The sequence below is a fragment of the Amblyomma maculatum genome, chromosome 4, assembly GCF_055883805.1.
Source record: "Amblyomma maculatum isolate TAMU_Amacu chromosome 4, ASM5588380v1, whole genome shotgun sequence".
In the NCBI taxonomy this organism is placed as follows: Eukaryota; Metazoa; Arthropoda; class Arachnida; order Ixodida; family Ixodidae; genus Amblyomma; species Amblyomma maculatum.
In genome coordinates this window covers 58,490,199-58,511,874 of record NC_139347.1, presented here as the reverse complement: position 1 = coordinate 58,511,874, position 21,676 = coordinate 58,490,199, and the positions used below count along the sequence as shown (strand labels likewise).

General features: G+C 44.0%; 1 protein-coding gene across 1 annotated transcript in view; it reads left to right on the top strand.

Moving 5' to 3' along the window:
• The window catches only part of LOC146191158 (uncharacterized), a 174,444-nt gene that overhangs the window by 135,095 nt on the left and 17,673 nt on the right, over positions 1-21,676 (top strand). Inside the window, exon 2 of the mRNA XM_084601630.1 lies at positions 10,723-10,882. Coding sequence (XP_084457756.1) covers positions 10,723-10,882 — 160 coding nt within the window. The remainder of the gene's footprint in view (positions 1-10,722; positions 10,883-21,676) is intronic.

Genomic DNA, 21,676 nt, shown 5'->3' with positions numbered 1-21,676 from the left:
GAGGACTGCCACAAAGTTATTTCCCGGCCTTTCAGTGGAAGCCTCTGTTTGGCACCCTGCTGAGCCAAGCGATAAATGCGGACGTTGATTGCAGTGCGAAGTGACAGCGTGCGGTTTTTGCGTTCCTGTCGACGTCGTCGAAAGGGGCGATGAAATTAATTCCGCAGAAAAGAGAAGACGATGCACCAGTGAGCTCTTGCTTACTGCGACAGGCGAGTCTGAGAAATTCTCTGTGTCTGCCAGAAACGAAAGTAGCCAGGATGCACCACGATTTCCTGCTTGGGCGCCCAAACTCTGATTGCGGAAGGAGCGACTGAAATGAAGATGAGAGTGAGAAAAGGAATAGACTGAGCCGTGCCGCAGACTGCGGCGGCGGGAAATACCGGCGAAACAAAGACGAGGAAAGAAAAAAAAAATAAGTAGGCAGCGGAAAGCAGAGACTTGTGACGGACCCACCGAATCGATTCTTCGGTGAGCAATCATAGCTCCGGGCGTGCGGCGTCCGGCACGAAGCTTATCTCTGCTTATACATCCGGAAGCCAGGACATCTAACGCAGAAACACTATTGGTCGCCGCGGTTCACCAAGCTACGCTTGGTCCGGAAGAAGACATGCCTTCGGTCTTCACGGCTTGACGACTCGGAGAGATGCAGGATGCAACACAAAGAGGCTTTCCGCCAGTGTTTGCTTTCCTTTAGTTACATTCCTTTTCCGAAGCATCTTCTTTTCCGATATCGTGGCGAGCTCTTTTGTGTTCATGATGAAATGGTCAGATCCCCCCCAAAAGCTATAATCTGGTCATTTCATCACATATAAAGTGAGAGCTTGGGAGCACCGATAAAACTGAGATGTTACAGGTGGTAAATAAAAAAGCAAATAAAGCCGCAACAGTAGCTTGCAGCAGTCATTTTAAGATGAGAAATGCGCTAAATAAGGGTTGCTAGACTGATGTACTTTTAGTTTGCGGTTATAACAAGAGAAAGCTCGCGCCGAAAGTTCTCAGCACTCACTGCTCTGAAACATACTTTCGTAACGCAGGTAACTAACAAAAGATTTAAAACAAAACTCGCTAAACGTGGAGCGGTAAAAAAAAAAAAGGAAAAAACCGTTTCGACTTCAGGGGGAAAATAATATTCGCTTGTAACAAACACGCTCTCACAAATATGGGCAGAATATTCGTAGCTCTTAACCAAGCTTGTTGTGGGGTAAATGTCATGCTGCCCGCAAAATGATGTTGAAAACTGCGCCTTTCAGATATCGTTCACCACAGAAAATTAAATTTGATAACCTATATTACGTGATTAGTTACTAATTAGTGCCATGTTGAAGGCTAGCAATAGTGTTTGTTAAGTTTTATTTATTTATTTTTATTTCTCGCTGAGCACGATATGGAACCTCAGCGTGCTGTTTAGGTAGCTGTTGCATCATAATTCACTAATACGGTGCACTACTGCAATGCTGCAGTGCACGCACACTGCAGCATGCATGTGCCGACAGAATATATTTGCAAGGTTTCTTTATTTTTACGAAGAGCCACAAATCAACATTCGCTACCTTCAGAAAACTTCGAATGTGATGTTTGGGAGAAGCGATTGTCATCTTTATGGCTGTTTAAAGCTACCAAGAAAGTTTTTCTGACCATGCAATAATCCTGGCTAAAAAAAAAAAAAAAAAAAACAAGATAGTCTGTCTCGAACTACATAGCCAGGCAACAAACTTTCCCCTCAAGTTCTTTTCCCGCCTCCTCTTCATCTAGCCTCCTTCTCGGGTAATGTTCAAGACGTGATCGGTTCCAACTTGACGTGAAAGCTCTTGCTCTACAACTAACTATCATACGAGGTCACGTGCATGGCTTGCACTCGAAGCAACGAAGCGCCTTCCAAAATCTCAGACGCGTAACCTGAACCGCCTAAAGGCTACGCTCGATCTGCGTGATCATCATAATGCATGCAGTAAGGGCACGAACATCGGGTTTCAAAATTCGTGATCTTTCTTGGGAGCTGAGAGCCGACGCTGAGGTATATGCTTTTGTGTACACATTGATACTTGCGTTATCCTCCAGCGGACGGGCGAGCACGTTTTCGTGAGCAACATAACGGAGGAGCTAGGAGGCAAAAAGAAAGAAATGAAGGCAGGTAGTTTTACAGAGTCCACTTTTTTTTGCGAAAACTTGGAAAGCGCACTAGCGCACGTTGTCAGCCATGAGCGAAACGCCGTATAAATGCAAGCGGATGCGTAGGGAGGATGAAGACAGAGGGGAAAAGGAGGATGAGGAGGTGAGATGAGCCGAGATGCATGTTCGTCCCTAAAAGTTTACGCTCGGTGTCCGTACGTGTTTAGTGTTTGCGAGGGACGGAATGCATTTGCGGCCTTCGTACGGGGCTCGGGAACGCCACAGACGTCTGCCCGCGTTTCTGGAAGACGCGCGCGAACTTTGGTTTCTTCAAGACCGGCACGGGTGTCGCGGCTTTCCCAGCACGTTCTATATTCCTCGCTGCCAAAAAGTACCGAAAATTTAAAGAAAAAGGAAAGAAGGAATGAAATACGAAGAACATTTTAGGCGAACTTCACAGTTTTGGCAAAACTTTAAGAGAAGAACCAGCCGAGTGTCGTGACGAGCGCACGAGAATCGGAAACAAGAAAGCGACATAACCTCGTGTCGCTTCACACTGTTAGGCGTTTCATAAGGGGAAAAAGCGCGCGAAACGTTATTACGGGGAATTGAGTTTACTTATTTGCATTTTGTCCGCAACCTACAGCATCAAAAGTGCAGTGTGGAATAAAATGTTTTAAGATTGTATACGTGCAGTGGGCGCTTCGAATCGTTGGTGATTATGCGCAGCGAGGATGATAGCAGAGAGAACGCTCGCATGCGTCTAGTGTAGGGGGCTACGTGACCCGAATGGCGAGAGAAAACCGGGAAACTATGGAGAATCATATAGTGCAACTTTCAAGACTGCACGATTCCAGCCCATGTATGCTAGCAAATAGAAGGGCTCGAAAAGACGCTGACTTGCCGATTTTGTTTTTAATCTATGAATTTTATTTTCATAAGCACTGAAAACACGTTCGTGTTAATAATTGAAATTTGCAGCTCGCATAGCCTGGTCTGGTTAAGCATGATCCAATTCGCGTAGCAGCACACCCTTAGAACATTGAGAAAGCCTTAGAACAGGGAGAGAGGGGAACATTGTAGACCTGTATAGCACTTCTTTGTCACGAAAATCTGCCGCTAACCCGCCTTGCGAATCCGTTTCATTCTGAATTCTGCGATATCCATGTTGAAGCTGGAAGAAAATAGTATATATCTGCTATAGCTGTTCCAGTTTTGTTCTACAAAAACTGAAAAGCTATCACTAGCTGCTGCCGTTGGTGGCACTAATCTTCTACAAGGAAGAACCGAATTTGACATGAACTGAACTGCGTACACTTGACCAAGAAGGAAAGTGTGCCTACAAATGTGGCGCAACAATCACAATCACAAGCACGAACTTGCCCCTCAAGCTGTTATTTTGAAAGTGTGTCTATAAGAAGCACAAATAGCCAACCTTGGAAATTTTCGTCGTCCTTAATGAGTTCGTTCTGGTTCTTTTCTTTTTGTTTTTATTGAGGTCGTATATGAACCTAGCTAATAAGTATTCAATGCGATAAGTAAAACAAAAAAAACAACAACATTTTTCTGCCACTGAGCCTTTGCAATAATTAAAGACCATCTTCCGAAACAAAAAAATAAAGTACTAATTAGTTGTAGTGGCCCCATGTTTGTGAAGCATATCTTGATTATAGCGGCTTTAACAATTTCCTGAAATCACAAACGTCTCCCTTTAGCTTTTGCATGAGTAATACGGTAAAATAAACCCAGCTAGCTGAATACATGATAAAGGCGAACGCACTGTATGGTATGTTTTCCACAATACGTGCAAACAATGAACAAACTGCAGAGCCAAAAGGCAATAAGGGAAGATTGTTTTGGCATCCCTTCTGATAAATCATTCACAAGCCATGAACTTCTGCTGAACTAGCCTGTCTGTTTACGCTGCAGAAAGAACACTGCTGCTTTAAACCACGAATATATATAAAAAATATATACCATTCCCTTTGATAGAGGGCGCTAGCTGGAGCAGCAGCGCGTGCTTGTTTTCGAGCGGCAGGCCTGCAGAGAATTGCCTCCCTGTAATCCGACGGCAAAATTGGAAGCGAAACCAGTACTAGCTTTACAAAGAACTGGAAGGAACATGAATTCCATATTGATATTTTCTTGCTTTTCAAATGCTAGAGCAGAGCAGGCTCTGCTGGCCGCCAGTTTCGAAATTGCTCCTTAAACCGAAGGCAGCTTTAAAGACGATCGTACAGAGGATTGGTTTGGGACCTGTAGCGTCCTCTGCTATTGTACCGTCGACTTTCGTAATTGGGCAGTTCGCGTGGTGCATTCCACTGTATCACGCACGAATAAGCAACAGCGGGTTCGTAAATCCGTCCCTATGTTTCAATTTTTCCTGCGATCATGCAGCGAGTGCCTGGAATACGTGTACCGTTGTTTACTTAGACGGGAGATTCGCATAAGGTTTGCCAGTACTTGTTTAGAAAGTAGTGTATTTTTGAACGAAATCGAGCTTGTTGAATGCAGTGTTTAATTCTCAGTGTGGTTTCCGCGATCGAGTTAACATTTCTGTTTTTGTCAATTAAAAGCGCTAATACACTTTTCTGTCACGCTTTCACTATAGTCAGAAACTGAAACAGAAAACAAGAAGACGAAGATGTTGAGGCCGACATCCACCACTTGCTGTGGAACTACCCAGCACTCAAACTAGCACGAATCCGGCACCTGAGCATAGCTGGCCTTTCAGCAAACAATCCTGCTTCATACGTCACTTGGACGCAGGGACCTCATCATCGCTCACTTCTGGACTACATGAAATCAGCCAAACTTTTTCCATTCATTTAATCATTTATTCATCCTTCATCTCATACCCTACTGATGCCCTGAGGCAATAAATATCGATTTAAAAAAATAAATCTTGAATAAATAGCGCTCTGATGACAGTTTATTTTTCACAACAGGGTATCTTGTACGAAAGACGTCGTGCGTGACAATGCCGGGTACACGCCTCCTTTTTGTGACATCACTATGCTGCCGACAGGACCAGATTTAATATTTGAGACAATAAAGGGAGCATTAGGTTCCTTACATGAATAATCTTTGATTACTACTTCTTCAGTACGTTCGTCGTTGTTCTGCAGAGCGCTTTAATACAATGCTGGATCAGGATTGGTATTAACGAATGATTGGAAGAGCGAAACAAGCGCCATAAGCTACCTTTAAAGAGGCTGAAAGAAATCGCTCTGAAAATGGTGTTTCATGTTTTGGAACAGTTGTATCAGCTCATCTGGATAAGTTAACAACCCGTTAAAGATATGCTAGAGTTAAGTTTTGAGCTCGTCTTTTTATGGTGGACAACTCGAGCCACAATCTCCAAGCAGTCTTTAAAAACGCGAATTACTGCCCACGTGTGGCCTTTCATGAACTCTCTCGTAAAATTTCTCACCTCTGGTTCTCTCATAAAATTCAATTAAACTTAGGAACAGCATTCTTCAACCACGGTCACGGATCTTTTCTCGTAATAACCGTCATCACAATGCCGAAGCACCCGGCAGCCGGACTAGTCTACATTTGGAATCGCGTATGCTTAAAACGTGCAATGGTTGCAAGCACCTCAAAAAGCATCGTCGCTCCAGTTGGTTCGCTGATATCCTCGCATCTGCTGACATGTAAAAGATGAAGATAAGCAAATAGTAAAGAAACAAATACCCCACCCGCAAGGAACCACCACCGGCACAAGGCCATGTTACAGTACTCTCGACCCGGGCCGGTTCGTGTGTATAATGTCAAATCCAGACATCCAGCACCGTCTCTCTCCGGGATGTCGAAACGTTAAGAAGTGCCTTTTCTCCATGCACAGCACTCGTATACTGCAATATTTGTCTGTGACATGCTCTTGCATGTACGACGAGTCATCTGCGCGCAGTTACGTTGCCTACGGATGCCGTAACAAGCAGAGGAAAAGAAGCGCCGGCATTACTGAACACTATGTGTGACGCACTCGATGTGTGCCGAGAGGTCTTCTAGTGTGGAGTGTTCAGTTTGCATCGTTTCTCACCGAGCGTTAAAAATTATAACTTGCAATGGAGCTGTGTGGTGCACAGGGAAAGAAAAATGAGTGAAGTAACGGGCTAAGCAACTCCTGTGTTCTTGAAATGGTAACCTTAACAGGGTAACCACCGCAATATGCTTATCATTCAGTGTTGGCTGAGGGATGTTTAGGCATGCTGGCAGCATTTTCGGGACCAAACACCGATCGAGAGTGAAACCCTGTATGAGTTTCGCTTCTCGGCTACGCATTATAAGCACAGCCCGCTGCTCCATCATTCCTTTGCGCTTTTTGTTTATTTTGACTGTCGATGTTAGCGGTATGGTAGCACTGGAATAGCGCACTGTAAGTAAGTTCGACCGATAGAAACGAACGAGGTTGGTGGAATGGAATGGTCTATCATCGGCCCATTTTCCTCGTTGGAACAGCTTCGCTTGCATGTGCAGCTCGAGGGATCTAATCTTATGAATGGAAAGCTCTTCAAGGTTCTCCTAGTTATTGTATGCCTCTCATATCATAACTTCGCGCCTGGACACTTCCGTACTTCGTGACAGGCAGCAGATGCCAGTTTCGGGAGGTTTGAGGTAACAGTTCGACAAAACTAATCTGAGCCGTTCTCTGTAGAAGGTACTCTCGCGTTACCTCACGAAGGGCAGCCATGCAGATGCACGTTTTGGGCAATGCTGGATGCATTACTGAAGCCTCCTTGGATCGATTCGTAGACTTACTGTCGCAGAATAATTAAAACCATTCACTACAAATTGAGCCGACAATTAATGCGTCTTGCTGCGCTTACAAACTGCCGACCGGCCGCTTCCCTCATATGTGTCGTGTGCCACGTCACTTCCCGTGGCAGTCCGAAGCTCGTACTTTTCTCCACTTTCAACCGGTAACATGGAGGTATCAATAAGTCGGCGCCCAATTTTTCTCTGCACTCGGGCCTTTCCGCAATTACAGAAAGAATCGCGTGTCTGGCAACGCTGCATAACGCAAACAACGATGGCCACACAGTAAAGGCTTACGGCGGACGTCTGCGTAGTGGTATACTTCGGCTTCTAAGTTGTGTTGTAGAAGCTTCGGTGCTTTGTAGAAGGCGAGCGGATTATAACGGCCAGTCACTTCTGCCTGACCGGAATAAATAAAAATAATTCTGAAAACACCGCTTTGTGCAGCTACGTGCGTAGAGACGTCCGGATCGCACCCTCCTTTGAGCAGCATGCGATGATGAGAAACGACGAACTGGCTGCTCTTGATGCAAATCTGCGTTTCCGTAAAGACTAGAAAGCCGCGGCCATGTTTTGACGCCTTCTGCGGAGATCTAGCGGCGTCTTCATTGAATCAAACGGCGTTCTGTCTGTGCACCAAGCAGCCTTCATAAAGAATATTTTGTTGTTGTTGTTGTTGCAAAGGCCAGTGCAATCCGCGGTACAATAAGATAAGCTAAACGACTATTTCGCGAAGCAAACTTGACCAAAAGTAGTTTTCCGCTCGTACTGATATACATTCACTAACGTGCCATCGCAGGGCAATTCGCAGTCTTTATAAATGATTCACTGTTTGCATAATGTGTGAGTCCGGAAAGTTTCAGAAGGTACAGACAGCATAGTAACATGGAGTTGGGTAGTTTTACAGCATACAATCTACGATCGCTCTTCTGTCTACTTAAGAGTAGCTGGAGATCCTATCAAAGCCCCCGGTCAAATTCAGTTGTTAATTACAGCACATCTACAAAACGAAACCACGTTATCACAACAAGATCATGCGTCATTAAAATAGTGATTACAAGATAAATAGACAATGGCCGAGAACGATAGTGTCGACCCGAATGAAATGGTTCGAACAAGCTACTGTGACCCCGATCACATTTTTCGAGTGCTGTTTTTTGTACATAAAATATTCCGGGGCGTGTCGTCTACTTGCCTAGAAAAACAACAAACTAGAAACAACAACACAACGGCAACAAACAACAAAAAGAAAAATAACCTTATTTTTTTCTTTCGCTGCTTTTGAGCCATTATTTCTTGCATACGATGTTACTGGTTACGCATATGCGTACATCTTTCGATCAAGTGGGCTAGAAACAAATCGGAATTTGTGGAATTTCGTGCAATCCGAACTACTTCTACACTGCACATAAAGCTGCACTTAGCGCTCACCCTACATGTCCCTAATTATTTTCAAGAGTTAGCTGATTGTCCCTATTTGATTAAACGCTTATAATCTTTAAACATAAGTATTTATTCCTCACGGGTTAACGTTGCGCAAAAAAAAAAAAAAAAAAATAAACACTAATTTGTAGTCAGCCAGGAAGTATAGTATGGTAATAATGCGCTCAGACATATTTTACATAAAATGCGATATTTAAAGTTATGTACATTACAATCTCTAGTAGTCCTCAAAATGAGCAACGCATTGCTAGATTGCACTCCGGCATTCACTGCAAAAAGCAGGTAACAAGGTGGTATGCACGAAAAGTGGCGTGATCAGGGCCTCACACCACGCGGCGGCCAGTACTATACCTACGTGACCGGCTTATATTCTTCTGCACGCAACCGCGCTGAAAGAAAACAATATTTATATTTCCAGTTAATCCTAAATGTTGGCATGACACGAAACCTTACATCACGTGGAAGCTGTAGAACTTCAGATTGCTTTCGATACAACTTGCGCAGTTCAAAATTTTCTTTTTTGTACCCAGCTATCTCATCTCGAAAAATATTCTGACAAAGTGCTCAAATAGGCTCAGCCACGCCTCAACCCGGAAGTGTAAGTCGATATACGTTGACACGGAAGGCAAAAAAAGTGAGAAAGCGTGAAAAGAAAAGGAGGGCCACTGTGGGTGACTGGGACACCAGTGATCGATGTAACGGCCATCAGCCGACCAACAACAGGTGTTTGCTGTATGTTTAGTGCGATGTGGAAACATTACTGCAGCCATACACGGTAAGTCGGTATCATTAAAGCAGCGCTCACATAATTTTTTGTTTCAAGGGAAGGCGCGTGGAACGAGAAACTCCACTTTGTTTTTCAACCACCAATGTTTGCAATTCGGCTTAGATAGTGTAAGTGCATGGTGTTCATCTTGGCTTATGCCAGTTAATACTTCTGAAACAAAGCTTATGTCTTTCATTCGGAGTTCTCACATGTCCACGTGTTACTTGCTCGTACGCTGAGATCACTACCCTGTACCGCGAGCAGAGACGAGTATATCCAGATCCTGCATGCCAACCTCGACAACGCGCAAGCCACAAATCTTTGGAGATTATAAACCAATTCTCTCTTAAGTCCCTGTCTACTATGCCTCACCAAATGTAGAGAATAGGACCCCACATGTAGAATTCGCAACACGTGCGGGCTGTCAACTCAGGATCACATTATCTGGGACTGCAATGACAACACTTTCACACACTTGTGATATCTCTCTCAGCGGATGAATAACATGAACTCAAATTTGTCCGTATAAACAGTATCACGCAACTGTGCCTGATTACGTTTGCCCATGAGGCTGATTTCGAATGGAGGCCACCTTGAGCCCGCCTGCCCAGCTAGCCCTACTTTTTGGAGATAAAGTTGTTTCTTTATCTCTTGCTAAATAACATTTTTTTTTTTAACATTCCACTATTCATAAATGTATCAGAATCCACCTGCTCTGATAGTTAATATAGCACCGTCACATATATTTAAATTCAGCGTCCGCTAACCGCTCTCTTCGCCTTCCAAATCATAACCTCAAAAAGGCTCACCTGAAGAAAATTCCTGCCTCACACTCATTCACCCGAGAGTCAAACATGCATCGGCATAGAGGATCCTGACCAAGCCTGTCAAGTAGCTAACACTGAGTCCCTGCAAAACTGTTGCGATTTTTTTTTTCTGACTGCTCACACACTTCCAGTGCCACTGCCTCAAAGAATCTAGCTGCAGTAGCAGGCTTATCTTAAAGTCGGAAACTATCAAGACTGGAGCTCTTTAACTTTATCACCGTCCTTCGCTTCTCCGCAATTTTTTCCACTCAACGTCCACCTTCTCCTGCGTTTCGATCGCCAATTCAAAGCTAACGCATCGCATGCCGTATATGTACAAGTTTGAAAAGTATTTCGTACTAGGCATCATGGAGTGGAATAGCTTTTCAACGCGCATAGTCATCGAACCTAACGGATGTAAATTTCATGACCTAGTATCCCTTGACTTTAGCACTTGAAAAAATAATTCTTGTTTCTATTTCTTAGTCTAGTATGGTTTCGTTGTTTTGTACTTGTTTTTTTTTTTTTTTGCTTTCTTGAGCAATACAGCTTGAGCTTTCGTTAAAGAAAATGTTCAAACAAGGTTTATTTTCCTATAAGATCTAGCGACGCTCACGAGCACAGCTCCCCTCTACGGCATGAACTGTACACTGTTGTTCTGTTCACGCGGAAACTATTGACGTTCATACATAAATCGTTATTTTACACTTTCTTTCCTTGTCCCTGTTGCTTTCGAGTGGTCCATTTGTCTGTCAGTGTACACCAGATGTATCAGCAACAAGTATGCTTTTGGCTAATGTCTGACTCTCTCCTCCCCTCTTTGGCGTTGCGCAGATTTCCCTCGACGACCGGCGACGACTGTACGTGAAGGCCGAGGAAGAGAAGCGGCACACGGCCTACGGATCCATCAGCTACCAGATTCGCGAGGCCAACGAGGAAGCATCCGGCTTCTTCGACTTCATGGGACGCGCCCTGGCCATCGTGGGCACTTCGGGTCAGTGACACATCTTTGTCGAGGTCCGCACGCGCTCGTTATTTGCTTCTTGCAAACCTTTCCATCACTTCTCGAATGCAGGCGTGTTTCCGGTTGTGAATGCGTTCCGGGAGCGGGTTCATTCACCTTTTGGTACCGACCGGGGCTACTGTCCCCTTTCCAATCGATGTCCGTCGCCTGGGCCATCGCGAGCCAAAACACGGTCGCGCGTGGCACGCATCGCCACCGCGGTACCATGCCCGTCTTCGATCATGTCTCCGTGCCGCTTGGGTTGTGTATTGCGGCCGGAGGCATGAGACAGACGGGCAAGCAGTCGCGACAAATTCACATACAGTTGAACCCCGCAATAACGAAAACCGCAACTGTATTTCTGTATTTCTCGACGGAACGAAATATTTTAGTGGCCCGGGCCAACACTCATGATTCAATATTTCATTTCTCTCAACAACGAAACGCTTTCCGACTTCCATCTCACAACAACGAAGGTTTCTGAACTGAAGTAGCAGTAGACGCGTTTTCTTCGTTCGTAAGCCATTAGAGGAAATTAAAGCACTGGAACGCGTTTTAGTACACCACTGTTAAATTCGGCGTTTCTCTTTTCTTTTTTTCGCGATTAGTTACAGTTCGCCAAGTAAGACTGCGCTCCCATTGTGGCTATCACTCATTGTTTCAACAGCAAGTGGCGTCGACACAAATCGATGTTCATTGTAACACCTGAGGGCAGTGGGGGTAATTTCGACACATCATAACTCTGGTTTTATTGTTCCGATTCACGAAAATACTTGACTTTAACCGTCTATGAAAAAAAAAAAGGGGTTTCAAAATTTGACATCTGATTCACCAGCTACCTCCCTAGCAGGAAATTTCGCTCTAAAACGGTTTTGTTACAGACTCTGACCCTAATAACGGGTGCAGATACCATGTTACTATGATTCCTCTCATGCCCGCCGCACTCGACGCCCTCCCGCTCCGTCATGAGCCACGGTTCCAGTTCGCCAGCTTGCGCGTGCTTCCGCGCCGGAAAGCGCCTCCGCGCACCACCTCGCTGATTGCCGCTAGCTGCCCCCAGCTGTGACCCAATTCCGTTACTGCACCCTCCCCGGTCTGGACGCCTTTGATGCGTGACGCCGCGCTGACCGCTACTCGGTGACGCCTCCCCGGCACGCACCAATGAGCGGCTATCATTAGAGGGCCCGCTTTTATTACACTGTCGAGCCAAAATTCATGCATTGTAGGCGAAGCCACAGAGATCGCAGCAAGATTGACGCTCGGCTTATTTCGCAATATTGATGCGTGATTACCCTTCGTGATTGAACTCGTTGAGATTGATGCTCTATTATTTTATGCATTTTTGTGGTAAAAAAAAAAAAAGTTTGCCCAGCGCAGTACAGGGGACCAATTGTCATACATCCTTTCGTGTGTCCGTCCTGTCTTACGCTTTCGCTAAGAAAATATAGGTCAGCATTCTTACTCTGACAGTTGTGCAGCGTGCCAGCGTATGCAGGCGGGGAAAAAGGTATAGTTTTGTCGCAATTCTGTGGCAGCGAAATGGAAGCTACAGCAATCTTTAATAGATCTAGGGACGATCCCGCCAAGCTGTTCACACGGTGCAACAGTACAACAAAATGTCTCTATTTTACACACTTATACTTTGAAATCCTGAAACAAAGTCTCAGGCGAGAATCTCCTAACTACGTTTTGCTGATGACAGTTTAGCCTTCTTATGGACTTCGATAATTTTGCACCCCTACTACAATGGTCTGATATGTCACTTAATAAACATCCTTTCACAAGACTGCCGCCAGTCTCTGACCTAACCCTTGGAGCCGAATTCACAGCGCCCATCATAAGTAACCTGTTTACACGTTTTAGTCATGTTACAAGGGCCCGGTACCACAGGCTATCGACCGAACAGCTCAGGTCGTCCCAAATTTGACCCCGCCTAGCGTGTACCGGTTTCCGCATCTGCTGCACAGTTTTAGACGCCTAAATATTATAGTGGCTTTGGGCTTCCGTGTTTCAGGTCGCTGTCATTTTCCCCGTAAAAAGGGCACCACCGGAAGTGATGTACGAGGCCGGCCTCGGTTTGTTCGCTCATAATCTCATCTTGGTGGGTATCAAAGGACTTCCGTATTATGCTGAACCTTTGCGCGTTGATGGGCGATTGCTGCATCGTAATGATCGCCTCCTGAACATGGGCGCGTGATGCTAGAGTGCACGAAGAGGTAGGTCGGGCCATTTACGACCCTACAGCGTGCCATAAATAATGCACTCAAATGGCAAAAGCTAGACGCCCATAATTTATCTCTATGACATATAAGGTCTTCCTTTGTGGGCTACCACAAGCTTGCCTCAAAGTTTCACTTTGATACCGTTGTCAGTTGCGTCTTTGGCCCGATTAGATGCTCCCGGAAAGCTATCTGAAAAATATCGCAAGTACTTTCACAGCGTGAATGTCATTTACCGGTGGTAGCTCGAAATTTTACAAAGTTAACGTCCGAAATGGGATCAAAATGAATCCGTTCATAGTGGATTGTTCTAGTTTTGAATCTTATTGCAAGAACATAGGAAGCGTACGATATTCGTGATCCTAATCAGGTCGACAGGACACAAGCACATCCAGCCGCTCACATTAGTTTCCTTTATAGCATATGTAGCCGTGGAGCTAAGACAAGTATTGGGTACAATTTGGATAACACGACATATAAGTCTTACCAAGATAAATGAAAAGAAAGGAGAGAAGCTGCACCTTTCGTTTCCATGATGAATAAGCTGCTCGACAAGGTAATGAAGTTGAGTCACTTGATTCTCATACGACATGTTCAGTCGAAACTACCAGAAGCAACAAGCTGCTGTGCTTTTCTGCCAAAACAGTGTGGAACAACAGGCATGCAGGTTGCATTGCGCGTCCTTTTATATTTGCATTGTCACTGCACCTATATTAGCGGCCCGATATCAGGACTGTACGTGCGTCTTCTGCAATCCGACTGTTTATGGAGAACATGCGACGTTACCGAAAAAAAAACTGTAAAATTACGAACGCGTAAGCTTCTATATGTTCTATGAAATAGACACGAGGATAATTCAAGGGCTTGTTTCAGAAACGAGCCCTGATTATCGAATTACACTTACGTGAGCTCAACTGAAGTGCGCCATAAAATCGAAACTGATGGTTAATAGCAGGGATGTGCAAATATCTGAACACTTGAATAGCAAAATGAATATCCTCCTTTTCGATTCGTTAAACGAATCATATAGTGCATGTACAGCCATTGTCAAAAGTGTAGAGCCCAGGGGTTCTATTACCAAGCAGTGTGCTGGCGCTGCTTTAGCATTAGTGCAGGTCCTTTCCAATGGAGAGGGTCGGACAAAAAATCTTCTTACCATCAAGTGATTCGGAACACTGGAAATACATTACAAGCCGCACGAAGTGTCTCAAAAGCTCACGCTCAGGGCTCTACACTTTTGACAAAGACTGCACATGATTATTCGAAGCGAATCGAAGATTTTTTTTTTTTCTAGTTGTCTAATTATTTGACACCATGTTCAGATGAGGCCCGCCTTGTTATTTTTTCACAACTCTCTAAAAACCATGCGCACACCGATGCCGCGCCTAATAATATGTAAGCTCTATAACTTGTAAGCAGATCTGTAAGCTCCGGAGGATTAATTCAGAACCACGTGATGGTTTCGTCCATATCGGAGGCTTTCAAAACGCTCATCCATGGTCGCAGATAGTGGCGAACGCTGCAGGGCTCAGGCATAATCAGCAAAACCTGCCTTGATGAACCAATCTTGGAAGATATATCTATATATAATGTAGCACTCGCCACTTATTCTCATTTATCGTCAATAACAAATTGCAATTCTTCTATCGTTCTACGCAGATATTTGCACATATAATCGTTATTAGCAAAATGTTCAATTTGCATTGGACTCTGCTGCATCACTATACTTGAATCGCATTCGATTCGATAGTAAAGGTACAGTATTCGTTTTTGACTAGGCTTAGCGAAAATAATGTTCTCGCACCCATAATTAATCATGGTAAATTATTGGTATAGAAACGCTTGTATTCGCAACTCGAAGGCAGGTTGCCCCCAGGCACTTTCATATATACTGCGGAATTTTTCTCGGAAGCTCGCATTCCGGGATATCCGCTGTCAAATCCGTCAGTCAAATTCGCCAGTCAAGTTCGGCTCTCTTCACTTCCCCGAACGGTATCTCAACACGAAGCTTTTGGAAGCCGCAAACGACGCGGTACTACGGACTGCAGCATCGCCTATGTGCAGTCCTAACCTGTGAAGTTTGAAGTTTATCTACTTTCTTTACAAGAAAGAAGGTGGAACAGTTTGACGAGACCTTAGCTACAAAAGTTGGCAGTCGTCAGTGGGCGTCAGTTACATTAAAATGTGATTGTATGCAACACAAGAAAGTAAACAAACAAATAATAAAGACTAAAGCAAAAAACAGGCAAAATCAGAAATGTAGTGAACACGTGACGCGACACGCATCAGAGTACAGTTACGTATATACATAAAAAAAAAAACGGCGTGTATATATAATATTGATTTGGATTTAACATAGAACTACATGCATAATAGGAATTATTAGCAAGCTAAATAAACGTAATAAGAAATAGGTTTACAGAGCAAACGGGCAAAAGGAATGTTCACAAATTGAACAGAATGTTGACTGCAGCTTCATTTGATAATCCATTCTTATCTAATTTGTTAAGTAACGATGATAATGTGTACTTGATAGATGTGAGGCCATTGTTGGTACCTAGGTTAGGTACATGCCATGTTTTCGGTAAGCGCGTGTTGTAAACGTTTCTATTTTTTACCAAGCCAGCGATCTGAAACAAACAGTGCTTAGAAATTTTACGGGCAACTTGGTACGAAAACAAAAGACGAAACGTATGTAGGGTGGTCACTCGAACAATATGAAATCGTGTAATATAAAGTTTGCCTCAAATAAGGAAGTCAGCAATTATTCTCACGGCTTTTTGTGCGTATGTGTGTCTGAATCTGATATCAGCCAGACTGACAAGGGGCTTGATGGGAAATGCCTCGCCGCAGGAGTCTTATTTCTTTATAAGTTTCAGCACACAATGAAACTGTTTCACCTCATCGCTAATCAGTGCTCAAGTACTTTCTCATCATCGGGGACAGTTACATAGTCAGTGTTCACGCAAGAACCTGGACTCAAGCACTTGCCCATCACGCAAGAACCTGGAGCTAGAGAAGGCTATGACCTAGCAGCGCCAATTCCAGTTTCACACTTACATAAACCTCGTATTACTACACCATTCTCACACTACGTAACACCCGGACCCATGTCTATGTTGCTCGAATTTGCCCTATCTGTACCAAGTGAAGTTGTGCTGTCTACATCATCCCACCCATCTCTTCTTCCCACCGAAGACCTGTGAAGCAACGCTGCATCCCTTGCAGCTTAGAGGCCAACGTCACTTAATGGAACGAGCCGATATCCAGAGCCACTCAGAGCTGGAGCCCTAGACTGAGAGACCCAACCGACTTCGCAACTTCTTTAGTGTCTCAGTAAATGTTCTCGCTACAATTACTACCTGCGTTAATTTTCAGCTTCTCAATTCTTATATATCAGCTTAGTATACCTAACTTTAAAATGTAAATATAATTTACCTCGAACTTGAAGAACATGAGCAATTGCCAGTCTGTATAGCACATCTCCTGAGGGCTAATCTCAATTTATAGTTGTCACACGCACAGCGCATGTAGATTTAGGCTACCAAATAATTCTTGAAAACCTAATTTTCCATTTCATGCATATCTTGAGCTAGGTTCCCAGGTAAGTAAAGAACGCTATGAAATGTAAGATGCTAAGCGTAAGGGGGAACGAGAATTCCTACCTTCGCTGAATGTTAATTTAGCCGTACCTAATTAAATGCGCTCGTCTTCCTTCGTTCCATTCAATCGCATAGCACTGCAGTGATTGTTACGTGTCTAATTAATATCTGCTCTCGAGGCGCTTTCATGAGCGCTAAGTCTAATGAAGAAAGCAGCCAGTAGTCCCAACGTTCTAAAAATGGCTCTCCTCGGGAGATCATCCTTAATTAACATCTCTCTCGTTACAATGCTCTCGCTCGCTCTAAGCAGCGCTGATCAGCGCCGAGGCGCAATTTAATCGAACATTCATTCTCAGAGCTCACACGTACTTTGCGCGGCAGAGTCTTTCGAAATAGGTGCGTTTCCGATTATTACCTGTTCACTGGCAATCAAGGTTGGCAATCCCCAAAAAGCAGCCACATTCACGTCTATTAATACTGCTTCACAACTTTAAACCGCAACGTTGGGCTCGAGAAACGACCAAAAACCAACACTGAATGACAGCCTTCTTTTGTAATGAAATACTCCAATGCCCTTCCAAACATAAACAATATTCTGAGGAAATACTACTCCATGCTACCGTCTAACGAACGCATCAAGAAAATATTCCTGGGGGCGCCAAAGGTAACGTACAAACGGGCAGCAAACCTCACAGATATTCTAGTACATTATAAACTCGACAACAAGTGTCCAGCACATACTTGCTCTCGACCCAGATGTAAGACCTGCAATCATTTACAAAAGGACACCACGGCTACAAGTAATGCAAACGATTTCATAAAATCAGGTTTTAATTATACATCTTCAAACGTTGTCTACCTTCTAGAATGCTTCTTCTTTCAGAAACAGTACATCGGAGAGACAGGAGAATCAGTGAACGTAAGGCTATACGGCCATCGGGCAGACACAGGCAAAAACCGGCCTAAAACAGTTTCCTGGAATTTCAATCATAAAGGCCATACATTCCAAGGAATTAAATTATTCACTCTCCAGTCAGGTTTTAAGTCTTCAAGGGACAAAAATATAGGGAGTCATATCTAATTCATACACTTAGAACATTGGAACCAACATGAATTAATATCTCGAAAGGTGCACTAGAATCCCTTAAATATATTCCCTCTGCGCCATAACAATTCGGGAAAACAATTTTATATACAGTTAATTGTAATATAGAGTTAATTAACTTTGTCCCCACTCAGCAATAGCTAAAGCTGCGCGGGATTTTCGAAACATGTTTTCATCTTATCACTTATTCTTACTTTGCTTCTCACTTGAATCACTTTCTTCAGGCTTGGGAGGAATGGGTCATTTGATCTGTTATTATTCTATCTTTGTCCTCCTTTCCGCCTTGTGGATAGATTTTGATAACTGTTCCCCTGTAGTTGTATTTTTTATCAGGATCCTTTCGAATGCATGTACCCTTTCAAAAAAGGCGTGCCAGCATCGAACCTGCATTAGATGCTGACCCATCGTCCATCCCACATTGCAGCTTTCCTGCTGCTGCCGCTTTTTATTTTCTTTTTCAGGCCACATGATCACCGATTCCAGACTGAGAAATTCAAAACAAAAAAGTATTGGGGTTTTTATTTCTTTCCCTACTTCTTTCTCCCTCACTCTGGCATTTCTTCTTCGGAAGAAAAAGCGTATTTAAGCCCCCGCCAATGATGATCGCGCTGCCCAGACGGAGACAAGTCCACTTGTCGAAGCGTTGGATCAGCTTTCCAACTGAGGCTCTTCCTTATTCAGTAGTCTTTCATACTGTGTAACCATCTTCTTTCCCTCGTTCTACCCTAGTTTAAGCAGCAGTTATTCATTAAAATTTACCAAAACATAGTAATACCGCCGAAAGAAAAGCTGCGCGCAGTTCTCTCATACTTTTGCAGCCGAAGACAAATCCTGTATGTGCAGTGTTCCTGACCGGGTCGAACTTTAATTCTTTGTTGTTTTCATGTGTGGAAGCATCGCAGACAATTTGTTGTCTTGAGGGCTCCCTCTAAATATCTCTAATATTTTTAGTAGCCTTATTTCTTCTCGTTTCCGCATTGCACTATACAGAGCAGGAGGCCAGGCGATGACTTCTCACGCTGACTTCCGTGCCTCTGCCTCAAATAAGCCTCTCCCCATATGAAAAGTAAGAAAAGTCATTGACATGCATGTATAAAGCAGCTTCGCTAAAAGAGTACTGCTAAAAGTAGCAGTTCTTCGACTTAATGAACAATATCGGCTACTGGTGAAACACGTCCACGGTGCAAACACAGAAGAAATGCACTGGGGTGGTTGACAAATGTTATGAAATAGCATTCGAAACAAGAGCTTCAATTGAAAACAAATCTCGGCCTCGGCGGCCACTTTTCGATGGATGCGAAAAGCAAGGTGCCCGTGTGCTGTGCGATGTCAGTGCACGTTAATGGACCCCAGGTGCTCGAATTTTCCGGAGTCCTCCACTACGGCGTCTCTCATAGCCTGAGTCGCTTTGGGATGCTAAACCCCACATACAAAACCAAACCAAACCAAACCAAACTAAAAGTAATTGTGATTAAAAAATTAAAAGGTTATGATTGCGTTAGCATGTCTTGTGTTCTCCTATCGAAGAAAGAGAAAGACTTTTTAGATCATTGGGAGGACCGTCAATAAAGAAGTGGTGTGTGTGCTTAGAAGTGGAGAAGGAAGAGGATTTTGGTGTTCAATTATTCAGTTTTCAGTGCAGCATTGTCCTTGTTTATGTGTGTATGTATTGTGTGCCTCTCCTGTGTGTCGTCGCCTACTCTGTTGCGTGGTGCATCATATTGTCTGACCAACTAGCTCGACTTAACGTAGAAGTTATTTTTAGTTTCTGCCCACATATTCCAAAGGCGTTCATCTCATTTATTTTCCTAGTCCAGCGATAGAAGGAGAAAAGCTTCCCAGCTATTAAACGTGTGATGCCGTAAACCACTGAAAGCTTGAAACAAATAAGCAATTCAGTTGCCGAAATCTTTAAAGGAAGTTGCTTATTGATGATATGATTATGGTTGGCGTTAGAAGGCTGTCAGCGTCTGTTCGTTAGTGACTATCTAGCTGGCCATAAATTTTGTGGCTGAAAGATCAAAGTTTATGTACCGAAAACGTAGCGTTGCGCTTTGAAAGAAGGAAATTTTACCTTACGTGTTTAAACCCCCCCCTCCTCCCCCTCCTCCCCCTCCCCGCATTCCTTCAGATCTACAATGAGGCAGGCTGCTAGCGGCACTAGCGGTGAAACTTTGGAATTAACATGCACACCAAAAAGTTATCACGCGAGGTTTCAGAAGAGCGAACATAAAAAAAAAGAAAGTGAAGAACTACGTATATGCTCGCATAATTTCTTGTGGAATGTCGCAACATTAGACGCGAACTTAAAAACTTTGCTGCTGCTACACACGGCATGAATTGCTTCAACTAAAGTTTAGACATGCAGCTCACGAGCTGCTTTGTATATTAGTGTAGTCGTTTTTTGGATGGCAGCGTTATACTGGTAATGACTGTAATAACTCTTCCTTTCGTCATTTATTTCGAGACGAAGAACAAGGCAGTCATTCCACAAGAACCTCCCTCTTTTTGCTATTTAGACGTTACGGACAACCGGCTATTATGAGCGAAGTATGTGCCCATTACTTTTATTTCGCCTTTACAGGACAGGGAGAAAATTAAGCTTTTAGTGTCCTCCGCACAAGCACCATTAGAGGGAGCACCGCTGTGAAACGATGGAAAGATGCGCAAATTACCGACCATGATTGCAGTCGGGCGACCATTGCGCATTGCAAAAGACCCCGCATTAACTTGATTGCTCCTTAAGAATGTAAATTACTCATTACGAGTGCTTGGAAAGAATGCCATAATTATTACCTGCACCACATGTCTTCTTTATGTCGGTTCAGAAAATCACAGATTTGTGAAGAATGGGTTGTCGATTCAATAATCACTCGTTGATTGAAGGCGAAAAATTTTATCGTGCCAGGATGGACGGGAAAATCTTACATTCTAACCACGCCATAACTGTTAATACTTTTACAAAATTTTGTTCATTTATTGCAAACATTTTGTTGACAGCAAAATGATAAGCAGAACTAAAAAGGAGCAAAGGAAAAGATTTCAGACGCCTGAGGAAGGCATCTTCTGTGTAGCACTGAAATCACAAACCAGCTAAAATTAAAAGTAATGAAAGCATAGAGAAAAACTATCACACGATTTGACAGGTTTCTAATCACGTACAACGCATTCCACTCCAACATGCACCCCTAGTACTGCACGAACCCCTTCGGCGAAGAATTCCTTGCCCCGTCAGTAAAGCACCGGACATCTCTTTCTCAATCTTGTGCGAATAGAGGTCACATCTGCAAAATTGGAGAGACCGTGACAAGAATAACAGCGCCTAAAGGACGTTCACTGTTGCTTTTATTTTTCCAATCTTGTTGATGTCCAACACCACGAGAGGGCATTGCATTCACTCGAAGCAGCCCTGCAGCAGCTGCTGCTGATTGCACATTACTCTTTTCGGCTGAAAAGTCTTTGCTTCGCTGTCACTCTTGTTTTTGCGTCTGCATAGCGAAAAGAGAGCTAGCGCTCCTTTTCACTTCGCACAGGCAGGGGTCACAAACACCGGTCGAGATGCTGCGCAATGATCAGTGGTTTTCTAATCAGCTAGAAAGGCCACACGCTGTGAAGATGGCAGCCGGTCTTATTATGGAAGCTGTTTGTTGGCGAGGAGCGTCTGTTGTGCGCGCGACAGGCTGGTCCTTTGTTCCGGCGCTGGCGCCGGAGAAATGAACCGACACCGCGCGCCAGCATGGTGTAGACAGCCGAAATCAGATTAAATGCCCGCCTTGTAACGGCGATGCATTAGGACAATGATTTTTGTTGATGTTGCTTGGACTTACCCGGCTCCTGATGTTGTTATTATGACAAGGAG